Genomic DNA, 21036 nt, shown 5'->3' with positions numbered 1-21036 from the left:
AAAACAATAAAATTTGTTATTTCAGCTATTTCACATCAATGTGTGGTTGTTTCTACAACACTATTTTAAAGAATGACTTCATCTTATACTGCTTCTCACTATGTGAGTACACTACATTGGAAAGAGCAAAATGGTCTCTACCCCTCAGGCAGTGCATTATGCAGTCAAATTAAGGTGTAGAATATACAGACTGGCTTATTATTTGGGTATATTGTGTTAACCTGGATTTTATGAATACTGAATTTACAGTGTAAATAAAAGAAGAAAATGATTACATATGTACACCATGTGTCATTTTAAATAATTTATTTTTGTACAATGCTGCAAAGTTTGCAACATGAGATAATGAAATATTAAAAAAGTTCAGGGATAAAATCTATTTTTTAGCATTGTGTCTGAGGTTAAAATTTTGCCTATTTTTAATAAGATTTATAATGTAAGACAAAAGACAAGAAGGTAGAAAAATAGAAGTTTCCTATAAAGAAATAATTCTACAGATTACATAAAACATCAGCAACAATCCCCGAAGTTGCATCATTTTTTTTTTCGCGTCCAGGAGGCAGCGCACATGCGCAGTGGTGGTCTCGTGGTGAGCCCACATAAAAGCCTCGCCGGTGGTAAGAATGCTCTTTCAGCTCAGAACCCGCACTAGTGAGGACGCGCTTACAGTGGCCACACTCACACCGACTTCTCATCTGTTCTAGCATACAGATATCGCGCACAGAGTTTCAGTCTAATAACCTTTAATTATCAGAAAGCAATCGCAATCGGTAAACATGGCAGAAGAGAAGAAAAATGAAATGAACGGACACGCGGTATCCGAGACGATTGTTCCAGCTGTTTCAGTAAAGAGAGATTTTAAAGACAAGTTCAGGTCGTTTCTGCGTAGAAATCTGCTAGTGATCCTGACCGTGTCCGGTGTGTTAGTGGGAGTCGGACTGGGCATGATGGTTCGCACTATGAACCTAACCCGGGCGCAGATGACTTATTTCGCGTTTCCCGGTGAGATGCTGCTGAGGATGCTGAAGATGATCATCCTGCCGCTGGTGGTGTGCAGTCTGGTCTCAGGTGCTGCCAGCCTGGACACCCGTTCACTGGGGAAACTGGGAGGAATCGCCGTGTCTTACTTTTTGGTGACCACCCTCATTGCGTCGTCCATCGGAGTGGCGCTGGCGTTTCTCATCAAGCCCGGGGTCGGCGCTGGAGCTCTCAACACCAACAGCTTAGACCTGGAGAGTGTTACCAACAACAAGGAAACCGCCGATTCCTTCCTAGATCTTGCAAGGTATCGATTCTGATTCAGTTTTACATTTTACATCTGCATTTAGTGGACTGTAAGCGACTTACAGTTGTGACAGTATACAATCTTAGCAATTGAGGGTTAAGAGTCTTGCTCAGGAGTCCAACAGTAGCAACCTGGGAGTGGTGGGGCTTGAACCAGTAACCTTCTTATTACTAGTCCAATATCCTAACCACTAACCTAACCACTAAATGCCCTGTTTTACCGTTTAAGTCATCGTCACAGTGTGAAGGTCTCTGTGTACATTTTAACCGTTTTGCCTTTTAAGTATTAACTTTATGAAATGTATCAGTCTTTGGTTGTGTCTCATGTTTATGAACAAGTGCAATAGAATTATTAGAACTACACACTCAACAGATGGCAGCTGCAGGGCAACACACCCCCCACACGTTCACTCCCTTAAAATAGTCAATGGTGAAAGTCCATTTTTGTCCATATAAAGCTATTATGACTCTACATGCTCTACACATAAATTATTTAGGATAGAAATTAAGTTTGCAGAGTGGTCTAATTCTCACAAGGAACAAAAACCAAGGAATAAAATAGTTTCTGGTGTCAAAACGTGTAACCCACTCAAATGTGTTCCTTACTGGTTCTCAACAGAGGGCAGGTATTACATCATAAAAAAAAATGAAATTTGTGTTAAAATTACATGGTCTGTGAAAACACTGACTTTTAGCATGTTTAGACTGATACTGTTTACCATGTTATAATGATACTGTTTATTATGTTCATTATAATGAATATAGTGCATTTGTAACCAATTTTAATGAAAGGTTTGGGCTGAATTACTCTGTGAACTAGTGAAGCTATTTTTGTTTACTATTTTTTTGACAGTCTGTGGTTAACTTTCTAACCGCTTGCTATGATACCAGGTTTAAAGTCAAAACCAGTTTGTGGTTCACCAAACCACTGACAACTACCTAAAATTGCCATCATTAATAATTTACCTAACTACCTTCTAGATTCAGTTTTGGTTTTAGTGCAATGCTTGTTTGGGAAAGAAAGAATGCCAACAGCTGGCCAAACAAACTAAGGGTTCCTGTAAGTTTTAGTGCTGATGTGTGGAAAAATCAATAGTGTTACCTACGTCATATACCATGTGACCACTTGTAAAATTGTGAGGAGCCTCAAATATCCCACAGCTGATCTGACCTACCAAACGACTGAAAATAGTTTACCTGTGAATTTTTCTTAGATTTTGATTAATAAATGATCGTATGATGTCTGTTTATTTCGAACAAGAAACCAATTAAATTGATATTGTTGACAATTTTCTTTGACACAGTTTTCAGAAACACTGAAATTTTGGTCATATCCATGTCATATGATTATGAAAGTGTCTCAGTTCAGTCTAAAAAGATGAGCATTTCCATCATAGCTAAATATTTCATTACTTAAGTTGCTTAGAAAATGAAAACATCTATGTAATAGCAGTTTTTAGATTTAATTAATTTATTTATGATTTTTTCTGTCTGAATAATTGGGGCACGTACATTTTTTCCAAACTAAAAACACTAATAAATGTTTATCTTATAAATGTATTAAGGGGTTTTCTGAATAATTTTGGGTAAACACTTTGCATGCAGCTCCTCAAGAAATTCATTTGGTGGTGTAAAAAAAAAGTTCTATAATGCCCTTTAACATGCTGACATGGGCTTCAAATTCATTGTTTGTGAATATGATTGACTATGTGACTGTTTGTGATGATGATTATTATTATTTTGACCTCTCTGTGCTCATATACATAGGTCTAGTTTGATAACATTCATTTAAAAAAATGAAACCGTGGAAGAAAACTCAAACAGTGGGTTCAGTCAAACTAGCCATGTTTAGGACATATGGGATCATCAGATATGGTTGATTATAACTCATAGTTAAATACTTTAGGAAGCTTTCACCACCACCAAATTAATAATCTTAAATAATGTTCATGTACAGTGTATCACAAAAGTGAGTACACCCCTCACATTTCTGCAAATATTTCATTATATCTTTTCATGGGACAACACTATAGACATGAAACTTGGATATAATTTAGAGTAGTCAGTGTACAGCTTGTATAGCAGTGTAGATTTACTGTCTTCTGAAAATAACTCAACACACAGCCATTAATGTCTAAATAGCTGGCAACATAAGTGAGTACACCCCACAGTGAACATGTCCAAATTGTGCCCAAATATGTCGTTGTCCCTCCCTGGTGTCATGTGTCAAGGTCCCAGGAGTAAATGGGGAGCAGGGCTGTTAAATTTGGTGTTTTGGGTACTATTCTCTCATACTGGCCACTGAATATTCAACATGGCACCTCATGGCAAAGAACTCTCTGAGGATGTGAGAAATAGAATTGTTGCTCTCCACAAAGATGGCCTGGGCTATAAGAAGATTGCTAACACCCTGAAACTGAGCTACAGCATGGTGGCCAAGGTCATACAGCGGTTTTCCAGGACAGGTTCCACTCGGAACAGGCTTCGCCAGGGTCGACCAAAGAAGTTGAGTCCACGTGTTCGGCGTCATATCCAGAGGTTGGCTTTAAAAAATAGACACATGAGTGCTGCCAGCACTGCTGCAGAGGTTGAAGACGTGGGAGGTCAGCCTGTCAGTGCTCAGACCATACGCCGCACACTGCATCAACTCGGTCTGCATGGTCGTCATCCCAGAAGGAAGCTGACGCACAAGAAAGCCCGCAAACAGTTTGCTGAAGACAAGCAGTCCAAGAACATGGATTACTGGAATGCCCTGTGGTCTGACGAGACCAAGATAAACTTGTTTGGCTCAGATGGTGTCCAGCATGTGTGGTGGCGCCCTGGTGAGAAGTACCAAGACAACTGTATCTTGCCTACAGTCAAGCATGGTGGTGGTAGCATCATGGTCTTGGGTTGCATGAGTGTTGCTGGCACTGGGGAGCTGCAGTTCATTGAGGGAAACATGAATTCCAACATGTACTGTGACATTCTGAAACAGAGCATGATCCCCTCCCTTCGAAAACTGGCAGTTTTCCAACAGGATAACGACCCCAAACACAACCTCCAAGATGACAACTGCCTTGCTGAGGAAGCTGAAGGTAAAGGTGATGGACTAAACCCAATTGAGCACCTGTAGCGCATCCTCAAGTGGAAGGTGGAGGAGTTGGAAGAGGATTCCAGTAGCAACCTGTGCAGCTCTGGTGAATTCCATGCCCAGGAGGGTTAAGGCAGTGCTGGATAATAATGGTGGTCACACAAAATATTGACACTTTGGGCACAATTTGGACATGTCCACTGTGGGGTGTACTCACTAATGTTGCCAGCTATTTAGACATTAATGGCTGTGTTGAGTTATTTTCAGAAGACAGTAAATCTACACTGCTATACAAGCTGTACACTGACTACTCTAAGTTATATCCAAGTTTCATGTCTATAGTGTTGTCCCATGAAAAGATATTATGAAATATTTGCAGAAATGTGAGGGGTGTACTCACTTTTGTGATACACTGTATGTAAATATCTGACCCAGCATATGTTCAGACAGCCAAACAGATAATGAAAAAAAACACAATTTTTTTTTTTTAATTGTCAAAGAAGTATGTTGTAGTCAGTGATAGCTCAGTGGTTAAGGTACTGGACTAGTAAACAGAAGGTTGCCGGTTCAAGCCCCGCCACCACCAAGTTGCCACTGTTGGGTCCCTGAGCAAGGCCCTTAACCCTCAATTGCTCATTGTGTTCCGCTCACTGTGTAAGTCGCTTTGGATAAAAGCGTCTGCTAAATGCTGAAAATGTAAATGTAGTCATTCTGAATTATTGCAAAAAATCTGATTGAAGTCATGAAATTTCATGACACATCACCACAAGGGTTTGTGAACTTTTGACTTTAACTGTATCTGGGTGTTAGACAGGAATTGTTAAAGTCTTATGTCTTACTAAGAAATGTTGTCACATAATATGTCCAAATCTGTATTTATTCCACAGAAACCTGTTCCCAGCTAACCTGGTTTCTGCTGCTTTCAGCTCAGTAAGTACTTCCAAATCCACTCAGTCAAAAAACACAACACAAAATCCACACACCAGTAACACCATCTCAGTCAATAAATATCTTTCATGCTTTCTTGCCAATAAATGCAGCCAAGTGGTTGCCATAGCAGGGGTATTCCATTTCCTGATGCCTGGCAACCTGGCGCACTTTACTCAGCCATACTACATGGGCCACTGCTCAGGCTTGTGCAGGTTTGTAAAAAGCAGAGAACAGGGTCAAGGGGTTGTGTTACGGTTGGAACATAAAGTCACCAAGAACAGTGTGTACAGCACAGTGTTTATGTACCTTTCAGACTCTGGACCTCACAAGTACATTAATCAGGATCAAGTTATAGAACCAATACAGGATTATTTTTTATTAGCAGAATTTTGCATATCGGAAAAATTGTAGCATGTGCCCAAGTTATTGCACATTTATTCTTTTTTTTTTTCATATGGTAAATTTGGCAAATAAATAGAACTTTTGTATTAAGTTATTATTATGAATACCTTTAAACCATCTTTTACAGGCTAGATATATTTAAAATACATGTGTTCAGTCTTCAGTTTTTGAATGTCAAGACCTGTCCTTTTTCCTTTTCTTCATTAAGTCTATGAGCATAAGCATTAGGGTTATCAGTAGGGCTGGGCGATATGGATCAAAAATTATATCTCGATATTTTTTTCTGAATGGCGATATACGATATATATCTCGATATTTTTTTATCCCATAAGGTAATAACAAAAGACACTTCTGAGACAAAGCTACATGTTCCAATTTTTTTACAGGCACTTTTATTAATATTCATGCTGGGGAAGCTTCACACAAGAACTATTTTTCCTTAAAAAAAAAAAAGAGCTATTCTAAGAAAAAAAAAAGTTGTTTTCTAAGGCATCTCCTGTCGTCTAATGTGAATTACAAATATATTGTCTGGCCCTTTAAGAATGTTAAGTGTACTATAGGGCGCAGGGAGCGAGTGTGTAGGGAAGATGGCTGAGCTTGTGTGACATTAAAAGTAAACCCCTCGTTAACTCCCCACCCCCCCATGTTTGGACTTTATACATTATTTTATGTATATGTCGCCACAACATTAACATTTACATTAATATTTTCTTTTACTGTATAGAACTCAGTTCTGTAATACAGGCAGAACTAATCGTACATGTTACTGTGTAACTATTACAACATTTAATGCATTTTAATCAGCGTTCTGCTTCATGCACTTTATTATTATTTAACAGCTTTATTTGTTGTTTAATTGCTGTTTGCTCCTTGTTTACTGCAGAGTTAGTTCATGCAATTTAATAATGTTTGGTTGTTAATTGGCCGACAACAAGAAATAATATAATAGAAGATAAATAAATAAATGACGTTTCGGACGTCGGGCGATCGTCCAGTATAAACTAACACGACCACGTACAACATCCAGTACAGAAATCACTCCCCATAATGTTTGTATTTACAGATAGAGCAAGTATATGCACATCACATATACAAACACAAGAGTCAGAACAACAGGAGACGCACCGCTACGTTATTATTACTTTCTCAACACTTAATGTGAAGTAAATACGTGCATGTCAGCGCGTGCATGCCCTTGTGTTGGTTTTTAAAACAAATAACGACTCGTTTTCTTGTTTTTTAACTTTGGGATTTAAAGTGAAAAACTAATGAAGGTACACGGAGCTGGAACCTTTTGTCTGGACTTGTTTTCAGCATTCTCTACAGAATACATTATTCTGCTGCTCATCTGACACTTTGAATTCGAACCATCTCCAAATAATTACAAAAAGAGTCATTATTTTTCTTTTTAGTAAGCAGCTCCTCTTCGATAGCTTCTGTCATGTCTTTATCCGTCTCCATGCTATCGCTGCCTGCAGGAATTACTGGTGAAGCGGTGGGGAGGGGGAAGTTGTGTTCAGTGAGGGAGAGGGGCGGGGCAGGTGAACATGTGCAGAGACAAACTGGGAGAAGAGAAAGACGAACTGTCGGATCTAACTGGAACGTAACATCTATATCGATATATGCGATATTGTCTTATCTTATATCGCGTATGAAAATATATCGATATTTTATAAAATCTCGATATATCGCCCAGCCCTAGTTATCAGCCTAATTTAATGTTTATTAAGCATGAGAGAAGAAAACTAGTAATTAAGCATAAGACTACGTTCTCCTGCTCTGCTATGCTAACAGTGTAAACAGTGTAGCGGTTTTTATTTTGTTTATTCTACTCAGTACTTAATCTAATTGCCCCCTTTATGGCAGAAGTATTTCATAACGCTAATGTTTACTTAAAATTCCATGCCACTCTTGGTTTGACTGGCTAATATTTACACAGTTTTCCCATACAGTGTATAAATGTTGCTGTCTTATCAAACTGGTGCACCGAAATAGATTTTTACTGGTAGACTGTTGGTATTTACTACCGAAATGATTTTGTGGGGACTGTTAGCTAAATAAACATCTAGATATCAAAAGAAAAGTGAACGAATGAACCTGTAAACCTTGTCAATCCTCTTTGTTTGTACGACAAATGTGTGTTTTAGTCAGTTGGTTGAGGCAAACTGACTGAACATAATTGAACACACTGAACACAAATAAACCCACTGAAGACAAACCAGTTGAACACATCACCCAGTATTACAGCTGTGTGCTATGTTCTGTGGTAACTGTTAAATCCAACTGAAATGAAGTAATGTATTCAAATGTAATTCAATCAGACATTAATACATTTGTTTTGATTTTAAAAATAGGTGTTTGTGTAACATGCATGGATTTTGTTGGAATTAAGACAATAAAAAATATCACAATACAAATGAAAATACATGCCTGGATTGTTATAAACAGCCTATTGTACAGTTTTGTAGCTAAGGGGACCATTAACTCAAAAGTGCACTTACTGCTGATGATTAATGTAATGTAATGAAAAGAAGTAAGAAGAATGTTTTTGTTGTTTCTGTTCAGTCACACTCATTTCATTTGAAAGATAGATTTAACTAAAGTTTGAAGTCACTTGCTTCTTGATTAACCTGTCTTCTAGACTATTACTGTCAAAAGATGTTTGCAGTTTATTACACATTGGTGTTATTAGTTTGGGTCTGGAAGTGACAGCCCACATAGTTACATTTGCTGAAACAGGGGCTCTCTGAATAGCAGGGCAATAGTGGGGGTTGCAGTTTTTGTCAACGTGTTGTCCAGTTGCCAGGTTTTTACGGCTGATTTAACTGGGACATTTGCGAACCTCCAGAAAGATTCAACTGAGGAAGATGTATAAACTTGACAGTTCAGAACATGAAAGTAAAAATCTAAGACAGCTGCTGTGAATTATGTTTATCTATTATGTTTATTCTATTTGGTATTTAATATATTTTACCTTTTTCTCGTTTTATTGTTGTTGTAGTATGCCACTGACTACAAGACGGTTGCAGTGGGAAACGATACAAATGGGACCATCCTCTACCAAAAGGTATTCATTTTGTAAATGTGATTTTTTTTTTTGTAAATGTTGTTCACTGCACTATTTAAGCACTGAACATTTAAACCAGCCAGAAATGCTTTTACAATTTTAACTGTTTACAGCTTTTTTAATTGCGCTACAAAACCAGCGGTAATACAGAAGAAGAAAAACAGAATAACTCCTATTTGCAAACAAATATTTCCACTAAAGGTTCTTAGATGGCACAGTCCAAGGGGATCCGAGCTTGAATCTAAGCTATGTTATCAACCGGCTGGGCACCTACAAAGACATTATAAGCTGTGTCTGTTATGACTAAAGCGTGTGACTCTTTGTACGCAATGCTCAACCTGTCCTTTGCATGTAACAAAAAGCGGTTGGCAGTTGCACACGTGTTGAAGGGGTCGTGTGTTGCAGCAGTCTGGGTAATTGGATAAGACTAGATTTGGCGAAAAAGAAAAAAAAGAACAAATAGAATATTTATCATTTTTTACTTCATTTTGAGCAACACTTTATCCCGGTGAGGGTCGCGGCAGGTTAGGTTTGACAGGAAACACTAGGCACTGGGCAGGAATAGCCTGGACAGGACGCCAGTTCATCGCAGGTCTTTGGCCACCTTCCCTCAGACATAGTCACTCATGTTTGTGTAGACACCCAGCTGGTAGATAGCACCACGGAGAATAGAACCAGGATCTTAGCAGTGGTGGGCCAACTTAATAGACCACTGTGCCACCCGAGCACCATAAATAGAAAATGTTAAAATAAATAAATAAAATATTTCTGAAACAATCAGTCCCATTCAGAGACGAGACCAATTTGTTCTCAAGTTACAACAACAGGATGGCTCGTACCATAGTCTGAACCTGAAAGCTTCAGATAATGGGGCTAATGTACAATCACAAACTTTCTTCTCATGAGTCTAAGGACATGCTGTCAGGTCAGCTGGAGCTACTAAAAATTGCCCTATGTGTGGGCGTACACACAAACACACACACACACACACACACACACACACACACATATATTCACACACTTATTCAAACTTAGAACAGTTTGAACTTACAGTTACAATTTTATAAAAATATTTTTAACTTTTTACTGACAATATAAATGTGACTTTTTTCTGTTTCACCTTGAAGAATTCTATAAGGGCTACAGTTCCCTGATAGTTTATTTTATTTTAGTGAGAAACAAAATCTACAGTTAATTTTTTTGGCACATTTACCACTACAATGTTACATTATTCCTGGACCCCTGTTGTGTTGACTGTTTTGAATACACATCATGTTTGTTCAGGGCAGGGTTAACACAGCGATTCCCACCACTCATCAGTGATTGAATACTCAAACAGCTGGAGATAAAAAAAAGTCTTTCCCAGGAAGCTTTAGTTTCCATTTATTTCCATCCTACATTTTAGCAGTTGGTGTTCAAAACTATTATGCAACATTTATACAGGGTATCTGTGGTTCAAATCATTTGGAAACATTTTTATCAGACAAGTTTTGATTTGTCTAAAATAGTAATCTCAACAAATCCAGTAGTCTTAATTTAAATAATAAAACAGCATTGTTGTTGGTAGAATCAAGTTAAATCAGTATAATTATCTCACCCCTGACCTGCACACTGTCCTATATAACTGTTTTCATTCATTAAGTTAAACTTTAGAGTTACCTTTTCTTCAGAACTTTAAGGGGCAGAATAAGAATACATAGTCATTAAGCTAAAAAAAAAAAAACAGTTTTCTCAATAAAAGTGTGTGATACGGATTCCCATATGAACCTGTCTCGTGCAGGTTTCTGTCTTCATCTTGCATTTTATGTCATTTTTACTTTATCTTAGAAATACAAAGCAGATAACAGTAATACTTTTATTACTGTTCCATTATGATAGTGTTCATGGGGGCTCACTCATATTGGGTTTAGAACTCTCTACCATGTAATGAGCCATGCCTGACTTTTTGAATTTAGAAATTTAGAGTAAAAGATCTTTAGAAAAATTTGCTCAGATTTATGCATCCCAAGTTTACTTATGTGGGTCACGAATTCATTGGGGGAAAGGTAACCCCATTTCCTATGCTGATGTACAAAATCCATTTGGGGAAAGGTAACTCCATGTCCTATGCTGATGTACAAAATCCATTTGGGGAAAGGTAACTCCATGTCCTATGCTGATGTACAAAATCCATTTGGGGAAAGGTAACTCCATGTCCTATGCTGACGCACAAAATCCTTTTGGGGAATGGTAATTCCATATCTTATGCTGATGTACAAAAATCTATCTGGCTCGTTGCAGGTACCAGTAGCAAAGGATACAGATGGCATGAACATTCTTGGCCTGGTTCTGTTTGCTATGGTGTTTGGAGTGGCCTTGAGGAAGCTGGGAGCTGAAGGGGAGGAGCTCATACGTTTCTTTAATGCTTTTAACGAAGCCACTATGGTGCTGGTGTCTTGGATTATGTGGTGAGTAAAATTCTCTTTTAACACATGATCGGGAACACACCCATATAAAGTTTTGGTTGTTGTAATAGACCACAGTCTGATGAGGATGTGACTTCTGGGAGTTCTGAAAAACCTGCAATTAACAGTTTTTTTCTTATCAGAATTTGCCAAAGACAAACAGATATCTGCCCTGTTCCTGTATTTATTTCTAAACATGCTAAAATAGATTACGCAACAAAAAGTTTACCTGGAAAAGGCACTGCACAAATGTGTGGGTCATAGACATACAAACTTTGCCCCCATCAACCCCCACCCCATAAACCAAAGTGAGACAAACAGACACATGGATCTTTTAGAGTGACTGTTATCTTAGCCATGATTTACAATTTACAAAGCAATTTTTTGGGATTTAACAAAGCCAATGATTAACAGGAGCAAACAATAATTGAACTAATAACTAGACTAATGGCAGTGCTGCTTAGTACAAGGGGCTGAAGCTTTTTTAGAGTCTTCTACAAGCATCTCAATAAAAAGCACTTGTACAAAGTCATTTCTGATGTACTATGTGATGACATGCTATCCTGTTAATTCCATTAGACTATTTCTTCCTGTGTTCTTCAGGTATGTTCCGGTTGGCATAATGTTTCTGGTGGGCAGTAAGATCGTGGAGATGGAAGATGTGGTTCTGCTTGTCACCAGCTTGGGAAAATACATCTTTGCATCTATCCTGGGCCATATCATCCATGGTGGCATCATCTTACCTCTTATCTACTTTGGGATCACCCGCCAAAACCCCTTTAGTTTCCTCTCTGGCCTCATCACACCTTTCACCACGGCCTTCGCTACCTGCTCCAGGTAATTAATTTCACGCATGCAATGTAACTGCAGTTGGGTAGTGTGGTGGTGCAGCGGGAACTTATTATACTGCAATTTTAGGGTCAATGCAAGCAACTAAGGTTAAAGAACCTTGCTCGAGGGCCTTACAACGCTAACCTGGGATTGGTGGGGCTTGAACCAGTGACCTACCACTGCCCTTAGATTAACTGAAAATGTAGCTTCATTTTCTGATTTATTTTGGTCTTTTTTATTTTTAACTTCTTTTAACTCTTTTCTGCTTGCTTAGCTCAGCAACACTGCCCTCCATGATGAAGTGTGTGGAGGAGAACAACGGCGTAGACAAGAGAATCAGTCGCTTTATTTTGCCAATAGGAGCCACAGTGAACATGGACGGAGCTGCTATCTTCCAGTGTATTGCTGCAGTTTTTATTGCCCAGCTCAACAATGTTGAGCTCAATGCAGGCCAGATCTTCACCATCCTGTAAGTTTCTGAAGTCTTAGCTATTTTTCATATAAAGCTTTAAAATCCTGGAATGTTTGTGGGTTTTAGCTATTTTCTCAGTGTCTGTTAAATAAGTGGTGTGCTAAACTGCAAGTAGCAATAGGCAAAAGAAGGTTACCCATTATTACAACTATTTATATGTTTGATGTGCATTAGACAAATGGCACTTGTAATAATGCTTCTATCCAAAATTTAGCCCAAACAACTTATTCTTTAAAAGCAGCAAAATTCCTGTCAATTCCCACTAACTTTAAAAGTGACTACCAGATGACTACACTGATGGCGTGAGGTAGGATGACTTTTCTAAACTGTTACAGTCCAACACAAACCAGCCTGTACTGGTTGAGTAAGCAGGCATATTAATAGTCACTCAGAGAATCTATTATAGACAGCACTGCTGTAAGTGGAGTAAAACCAGCTGATGCTGGCTGTGTGTAATAAAAAACGAGAGTCATAAGTGTGATCTAAATTTATGAGCCCAAAAAGTCTGAGATCAGCAGACAGCATGGTTACATGTTGTACTTGCACCGTGCACGTTTTCACAACATGCAGTGTTTGGCAAGCAACTTTAACCCTTGTGTTCTGTTAACATTGACTTTACTGCTTTGTTCTTTGAGGTCTCAGAGACCTCAGTGTTGTGTGGGTAAAATAAAAGTACACTGAGTTCAAAATTAAATGAATTAATAAACCAAATAAACTGGAGGGAGAGAAAGGTAAGTGTTTTTGTAAAGGGTTGTGTGTGTGTGTGAGAGAGTGAGTCAGCTGTACCATCAACTGGACAGAAGCCTTTAAAGCCTTTAATCATGTATTCTATATATTTGATGTATAAAAAGGGGGGTATTTGAAACACAATATCAATATAAAGCACTGCAGTTTTAATTTTAATTAGGAAAAGTCATCAAGTATCAAGCTAATTGATGAAGGCTGAGAATATTGTGTGAGTTGTTAAAGAGGCTCTGGGTTCTTAGGGACCCAAAACACAAAATAAAGGTTAATTATAACTTAATTTTTAAAATCTATTCTTCTGATAACCTTTCAAGATGACTAACATCCAGTTTTTTAATTTGCCAACTAAAATAAATGGTTGCTTAATTTAGATTACATACTATATATTTAATGTGATTTAAATGCAGACCGAAAGTGCACCTTAGATCTAAAGTGACACTAAAGTAAAGGCAGATTATAGTTCCAAGGTTTCTTTGGTTAATGGATAGAACATACTTTACTACTGTGGCTGAGTAAAGATCATACTATACTAAAGTCGGTAAGTAATGATCACGCTATACAAATGTGGGTGTATAAATATCACACTATACTAATGTGGTTGATTATTAAGCAATGCTAAACTTACACACAGATCTAACAACAAAGCTACTTATCTTCTATTTGTATATCTGCAGTGTCCAAAATCTGTCTTTCAGTGTACAAAGCTACTGTTAATGCATTAATAATTATAACCACTTAATGACCCCAAATAAACATTAGTTTTTAATTGTAATATTAATGAAACAATGAATAAACTAATGATATAGTTTCTTTATCATTCTGTCAGGGTAACTGCCACAGCATCGAGCGTTGGTGCAGCAGGCATTCCGGCAGGAGGAATCATCACAATTGCCATCATTCTGGAAGCCATTGGTCTGCCTACCAATGATCTGTCACTCATGTTGGCAGTGGACTGGATTGTGTAAGATATCTTGTTCATATTTTTGTTTTATTGGCACCCTGCTAATAATTACAATGCATGGAAATACAGACATGTGACAAGTTAAAGGAAAAAGTAGAAAAAAGTGTTCAGATGCTTAGTAATTCAATATCTACTATACTTTGATGTAACATTAATTAGGTGATTCTAAAGGAGGGTTTTTTACTGAGACAAAGAAAACATAAGCTTCATCAAGACTGGATACGGTGAATCCAGACCAACCCTGACCTTGACCAGGATAAAGCGCTTAATGAAAATGAAATTTAATTAACATTTAATGAAACTTTTCTGTCCTGAAGGAAATGTCCTGGATGGCAGTTCCCCCATTTAACATGGCACTAGACATCACTTAATAATATACATTATTAAAAATGTATTAAAAATAATATAAACATTATGCATCTCAACCCAGTTGAACACTTGTGGGAGATTTTGGACTGATGTCTGTCTACACTACTACTATTACCAATTAGGGGACTATCTTTTGAAAGAAGGGTAATCGGTCCCTTCTGTACAGTTATAGACAAATGATACTTGAAATGTATGCCTACCTGTTCTGGCAGCTTGTGGTGGCCAACACCTTACTAAGACACTTGTTGAGTAGGTATGGTAATAAGCTTCTATAGTACTTTTTTCCGTTTGTCACGTGTCTGTATCTGTGCATTATCAAGTATTTTGGTAAGAGCTTTGCTGTTACCTCAATATCAAGTGTAACTGTGAATGTATAAAATATGTATGCATGGTAGGTACATTTATTTACAAACTACATACATACTCTTGAGTCACTGCACTTTTATTTCAGGGATCGGACGACCACTGTGGTAAATGTTGAGGGAGATGCTTTGGGTGCTGGAATCTTGCACCATATAAACGAACAAGAATTGAAGAAGCAGAAACAGCATGACTCGCAGCAGGAAGAAGCGGAGCTGATGGAGGTTAAAGTAGAGGCCGTGGCTAACGTCCAGGCAGAGGAGGAGACCTCGCCTCTGGTTGCACACCAAAAACAGTCAGATTACTCTGCACATGACAGAGCTGATGAAAAGGAGGGTGCAGAGTCTGTGCTGTGAAGTTTATAGCTGTCACGTACTCCCAACTCCCAAAGGCAGTAAATCAAGTTGGAACAGTTAAAAAGAGTATTTCTCTCTAAAATCTGGGAATAAGTGCCATAATTCCCTCCTGTGAGTTTTAATAATCACTGCATATTTGTTTTGTTATTAGCACAATAGTGTGAATGATCGCTGTAGTTATATTGAAGTTGTTCTTTATTGTGCCTTGATTGTATGTATGAACCTCTCTTTAGAGAAACATTCCCACTTTACATTTCTTTTCTGTTGTTGTCAATATAAAAAATAATTTCCAATTTCTGAAATGAGCAAGAAAATAATTGCTGTAAATATTAATGTTCCTAATGGCATGTCCTATCACAGACAGGTCTGTTCCAAGTTCTTTAATGTCATGTCTTTGCAAAGTGACTATCCGAGCTACTGTTCTAGTGCATAATCTCCATTGTTTTTTAAGCCAGTGGGCCCTGAAGAAACTGCCAACAGGTATATTTACAGTTTGTAACCCTTTGTAATAACACATTTCTTGATTTATTATTCCAAAAACGTGGTCTGGCCTTCATCCTTCAAGTCAAAAGAATACTGTAGTTACATTATGCAACAAACACAGGTACAACTGTCATTTGTTTAGAGACTGATTGTGTAGAATTTTGAATTTTATATACATTATAAACATTACAGAAATCAGTCTTAACATTTACTAATGTTTTTATCCAAATCAACTTACCATACTGACCGAATACAATGCAATTAATTGATGGTGAAGGGCCTTGTTCAGGGGCCCAACAGTGGTAACCTGGTGGTGATAAGCTCGAACCATTGACTTATTGTTACCAGTTAAGTACCTTGACCACTAAGCTACCACTGCCTCCAACAAAGGGTTCACAAACTTTGCAACTGCGTATTTCTCACTGGTGTCACGTTTGAATTGAACTGCTATATACGTAAATGTACTGTAGTGACACCCAGTGGTATTTATGTGAGTACGTGCCATTTCTGGCTTGTCTTAATTTTTTTGTTTAACAGTGTTATAGTTTAAGTTAACTGAAAGGTTTGCTGTAAAAGTGATGAGAAATAATGAGGAAATGTGTCATTTGTTTTAAAACCACTAAACTGCACATATTTAAATTGTAAGGAATGATGACTGCTATGTAAACTTTTAATGTTACAATGAATAATTTATTTGAATTTTTTGCACAAATTTTGTTGAACTTAATTCAGATGATAAAAGCTTTATATGGACTGTTTTTGGCTGTTGTAACTACATAATGTAATTGTACATCTTATTAATTTGTCTTTTAAAATGGTTCCAGTAGATACTCTTTAAAATCCTAAACTGTGACATTTTAAATTTCTGTTACTAAAAAGCCATTTTTTCTTATGTGTTTTGTCAATAAATCATAAGCAATTTAGCTTCTGTTTTTTGGGGTTTTTTTCCCTCTGGCCTTTTTAACAGGCCAACATTTTTCAGTGAATTTTATTATCAAGTCAAAATTTATTTGTATAGTCTTTTTTAACCCTAAACATCATCTCAAAGCGACTTTACAGAACCTAGGTATACACATCCCTAATTAGCAAGACTAGGGTAAAAAACTCTTTAAATATCCAAAGGAAAAATCTTGACAAGAAACGGACTCAACAGGGACCAGACCTTTGATGAATGGAATAGGAAAAAGCAAACATTTATTACCATTAATAATTAATTTACTACTATAGAAATAGACACAATTTATTATACTTCAGTTCAGACTGTAGTAGAATAAAGTCTAATAGTGTGTTTCAGCACATTGTGAGTGTAGTTACTGCAGATAATGTAGTGTAGATATTAATAGCTGCTTGGGTGGCATGGCAACATGACCCACAAGATTCAGCTTCGGCTAGATGGAAAGGTAACTTCTGAACCATGATGTCCAAACCACCTTGAAAAGCAATAGATATAAAAGGAACCAAATAATTCATAACCAAAAATCAACCTTAACTGTAACATAACTAAAAGTGAGAATAAGATGATACCACAGCTATGAGGGCTTACTCAGAACATCGCTGCCCACCTCTCCCACTGCCAACAACTCTGTGTGATCGTATGTGTGAGGCAGAATGACAGCAACCAAGCAACACAGATCACTGCAAATCTCTGACCATGATTTCCAAGCTCTGTGCCTTGTCTAAGGCAGTCAGTGAGTCTGTGAAGTACAGCATTGCAAAATTATTTGTAATTTTCTTCAAGTGAAAGATATCTGTTGTATTTTTTGTTAATGCGAAAGTGAAATGGAAGCATCGAGTTCAAGGTGACACCAAGGCATCTAACCTGTACTGAGGTGGATTTTATGAGATCTGGGATGGTCAAGGTGCAACAGCACGCTCAAGAAGCTTGCACAGGAGAGAAAGGTTAGAAATGGACTGGTAGTTTCTGAGATCTTCATGGTCAAGTCCAGGCTGTTTTAAAACTGAAGTGATTGCTACTAGTTTCAGGTTGGGGGAAATGACACCAGAGCTAAGAGAAGCATTGACAGTCATGACATAATACAAGTGGACATTGCTTTAACAAGAGGAGTAGGCATTGGATCAAGTTGAGAAGTAGTAGCTGTAGATGACTTTATAAAAATATCTGTTAACCAGAGGAAGGAGAAAATAATGTGCAGGGGATTGACGATTGATAAAGTTATGTATTAATGTTTACATATTTTTTTAAATGAAGGACATCAGAAACTTACAACAAACTTTGAACTAGCTACATTAGTTACTGTATCCTACACTCAAGCACAGTTACTGGATAATTAACCCTTTGATGCACAAGCTAAGCAAACCCTTCTAATGCACAACATGGGTCAAAAATGACCCATATTAATCCATTCAAGAATATTTTCATATGCACATTAGTCAGTTATTCATGTATTTGCATTAGTCAGTTATTCATGTATTTGCTGTCTTAGCTAATAAAAGCTATCTATACTAGAATAGGTAAACAGCTAGCAAGCAAATAGTATTGGACATATTCAAGATTCAAGAGCCTAATCTTTGGTTGTAAATGTCTTATAAATGTCAGTAGTTTCTGTCAAATTCCATAGTAAATACATAATACATTTTTGACCCATGTTGTGCGTTAGAAGGGTAGTGATACAAAAATGATTTTTATTAAAAAAGCAAAAAATATAAAACTGAAATAAGGATTTGTGATGATCAAAAACAAGTTAATTGAAAAATTCATGGAAGCTTGAATGACGAAATTAATTTATTGCAAAGATATAGAAAATAAAAACTCAGTTGGGTCACTTTTGACCCAGGTTGTGCATCAAAGGGTTAACAATAATTTTGGTATCCTGTAAAACAAATTTTGTGTAGTATATAGGCACAGTGTGTGGTGTTGTGGTCTACACAGTATAGGATCTATGGGACTACATTGCTGTAGTAAATTTGTCTATTTTAAAAAGGTAAATAAATCAAAGGTGTATTCTTCCTCTTTTTCTTATCATTATTATTATTATTATTATTATATTATTATTATTAGTAGTAGTAGTAGAATTAATGACATAATTATTGTATTATATATTAAATTATTAATATATATTTTAAATGCATGAACAGAGTAACAGTGGTGTTTCTGTATGAATGGCCGCTGTGTGAACTGCAGTGTGCTGTTTCAATTGGCTGGCAGTGTCTGGCTCTTCCGCTCTTTCCGTCTTCAATAGGAACTGTTTTACTATTCAACTCTCCGGTGTTTTAATGCTTGTACTTTTTGCTGTATGATTAATTTGTGCGTTTTTTAAGTGCCAAATTTCCTGCTACATCTGGAATAAAAAGGGTAAGTTACCATGTGTCACTTGTATACAGAAAATGGCTGCTACTAAGATCGGAGGCGACCGCAGTGTTATAGATGAGAATCACACGCAGTACTGGAAGTGAAGTGAAAGTAAAACAGTGATGGACGTTGTTTAGGTTCTGATTACAGGTTATAAGTGTTAGCATTACTGACATGATATTCATCTCGAGCTGGTTAGCTGACAGCAGGTACACTGTGATAAATAACGGGACATTGAGCATTCCTTTCTTAAACCGCTCCTAGATTGTGTCACCAGTTCATACATTTAATCTATTTGTCATTGTTTAGGATCAGATAGCTCTTTTTTCTCTTCAGCCACTCTATGCTGCACGTTTCAGGTTTAAATAGTGAATGTGACATTAAATATTTAGAAAGTTTCCAACTTGTCTTACCTAAACTGAAACATTTGAAAAGTGTTATTGTTTACTGTTTGCACAGGTGTTGGACAAACACCTAAATATGATACGATTTTATATAATTGCTTTTATACTTTTGTTAGCAATGGGTGTGACTGACACTTCTGAACTCTATTTAGAGACATTTAGAGAGGTGTTCACATACTTTTGGCTATGCCAGTGAAGTATTTAACTGAATTGTGTGGATACCTGATTCCAGGTAATGTCAGACCTGTTTTTTGAGGTTCTTGAATTACATCTCAACATTCAGACAAATTATGTGATTAGTGTAAGGTGACGATTTAGATTTTCTTGTGTATGTAAGCATTTGACTTTAACTACAGATGTTGGGAAATTACAAAACAAAGAATAAATCCTTAAAAGGGCATAGGAAATACTTTAAAATGTTTAAAACGTCTATCTGATAGTGATCAAGGGCTGATACCGGACAAAATTTAAAGTAGTATCAGATTGGTCTTGGCATTTGTTTTTGTTTTTTTGTTTTTTTTAATTAAGTGCTTAGGTGCTTAAATCTTGGTTTCAACATTGAGCTTTCCACCATCAGGAAAAGTTTCCACTGTCAAACCACTGGTAATGCCAACAGCCCGACCCAAGGTGTGCTGCTATGATGGCATCGGGAACTGGACATCTCACCTCCGGCAGTTTGAAATGGCAAACAAGGCAGTCCAGCTAGCCACTGCTTTAAATGGGACCGGCATAGCAAGCCCTTCTAGTTCTCCTAATGACGGGTGGCATAACATGGGAGAGTCTGACTGAAAACCTGGGGAGGCAGTTAGAGATTGTGCGTAGCCAATGCGTGTCCAAAAGAAAATCTGAGCCTGGCTGTGGATGTGTTACTGCGGGCACTGCAGCCAGGGCGCTTGCAGCAACACACTGTATGTGCATGACAGCCAATTTGAAAGAAGTTTGGATGACTACGCAATATTTGTACTTCCCAGTAGCTCAGGAGATTGGTAGCAAAAGCTGTCAACTGCATGATGGGAGACACCTGCATCCTGGGATTATATGTGCTTGCCATTATAAATCCACTGTTCTGGGGGCTGTAACAAACAGAGGAATGATGATGGTGGTGATGGAAAAAGTGGTAGAAAAGCAAAGTAAAGTCTGAAATAAAAACAGACATTGACTCAAATCGTAACTTGCCGGGGTTTACCAAGGTGTTATCACAGTTGCTACAGCGGAACAATAAATGGCTGAGTAAGGAAAAAGTCATCAGCTAGAAGCACTGGTATGACACAACAGACACCCCTTTGCCCCCCAGGACAAAGACTGTGCTTTACCTTGCTATGTACGACAGCACACCCCCATGCTGTTATTCACCTGCCACAGTGTTGTCCAGGAAGCCACTGGCTGCACTCCTGCCGTACTTATGATGGGGCATGAACTGTGCGCCCCTTTGGATTTATTTGGATGCTGTGCCCCTGCCTAGATGCCATTGAGAGAGACTTCCCTCATCACTCATCACTGTAGCTGAAACAGAAAGGGGGGCTAAAAGGTAGGTGGTTGTGCAACC

At 37.6% G+C, this 21036-nt stretch overlaps 1 protein-coding gene across 1 annotated transcript; it reads left to right on the top strand.

The window, feature by feature from the left end:
- The first annotated feature begins 641 nt into the window (after positions 1-641).
- slc1a4 (solute carrier family 1 member 4) lies at positions 642-16194 on the top strand. Its single transcript, XM_062995645.1, has 8 exons — positions 642-1285; positions 5245-5287; positions 8691-8756; positions 11037-11203; positions 11804-12037; positions 12306-12500; positions 14074-14208; positions 15029-16194. The coding sequence occupies exons 1-8, from the start codon at positions 777-779 to the stop codon at positions 15291-15293; spliced, it is 1614 nt and encodes a 537-aa protein (XP_062851715.1). The 5' UTR covers positions 642-776; the 3' UTR covers positions 15294-16194.
- Positions 16195-21036: the final 4842 nt, after the last annotated feature.

This window comes from Trichomycterus rosablanca, chromosome 5 (genome assembly GCF_030014385.1).
Source record: "Trichomycterus rosablanca isolate fTriRos1 chromosome 5, fTriRos1.hap1, whole genome shotgun sequence".
Lineage (NCBI taxonomy): Eukaryota > Metazoa > Chordata > Actinopteri > Siluriformes > Trichomycteridae > Trichomycterus > Trichomycterus rosablanca.
The sequence above is the reverse complement of the archived record's forward strand: the minus strand, read 5'-3'. Positions and strand labels throughout refer to the sequence as shown.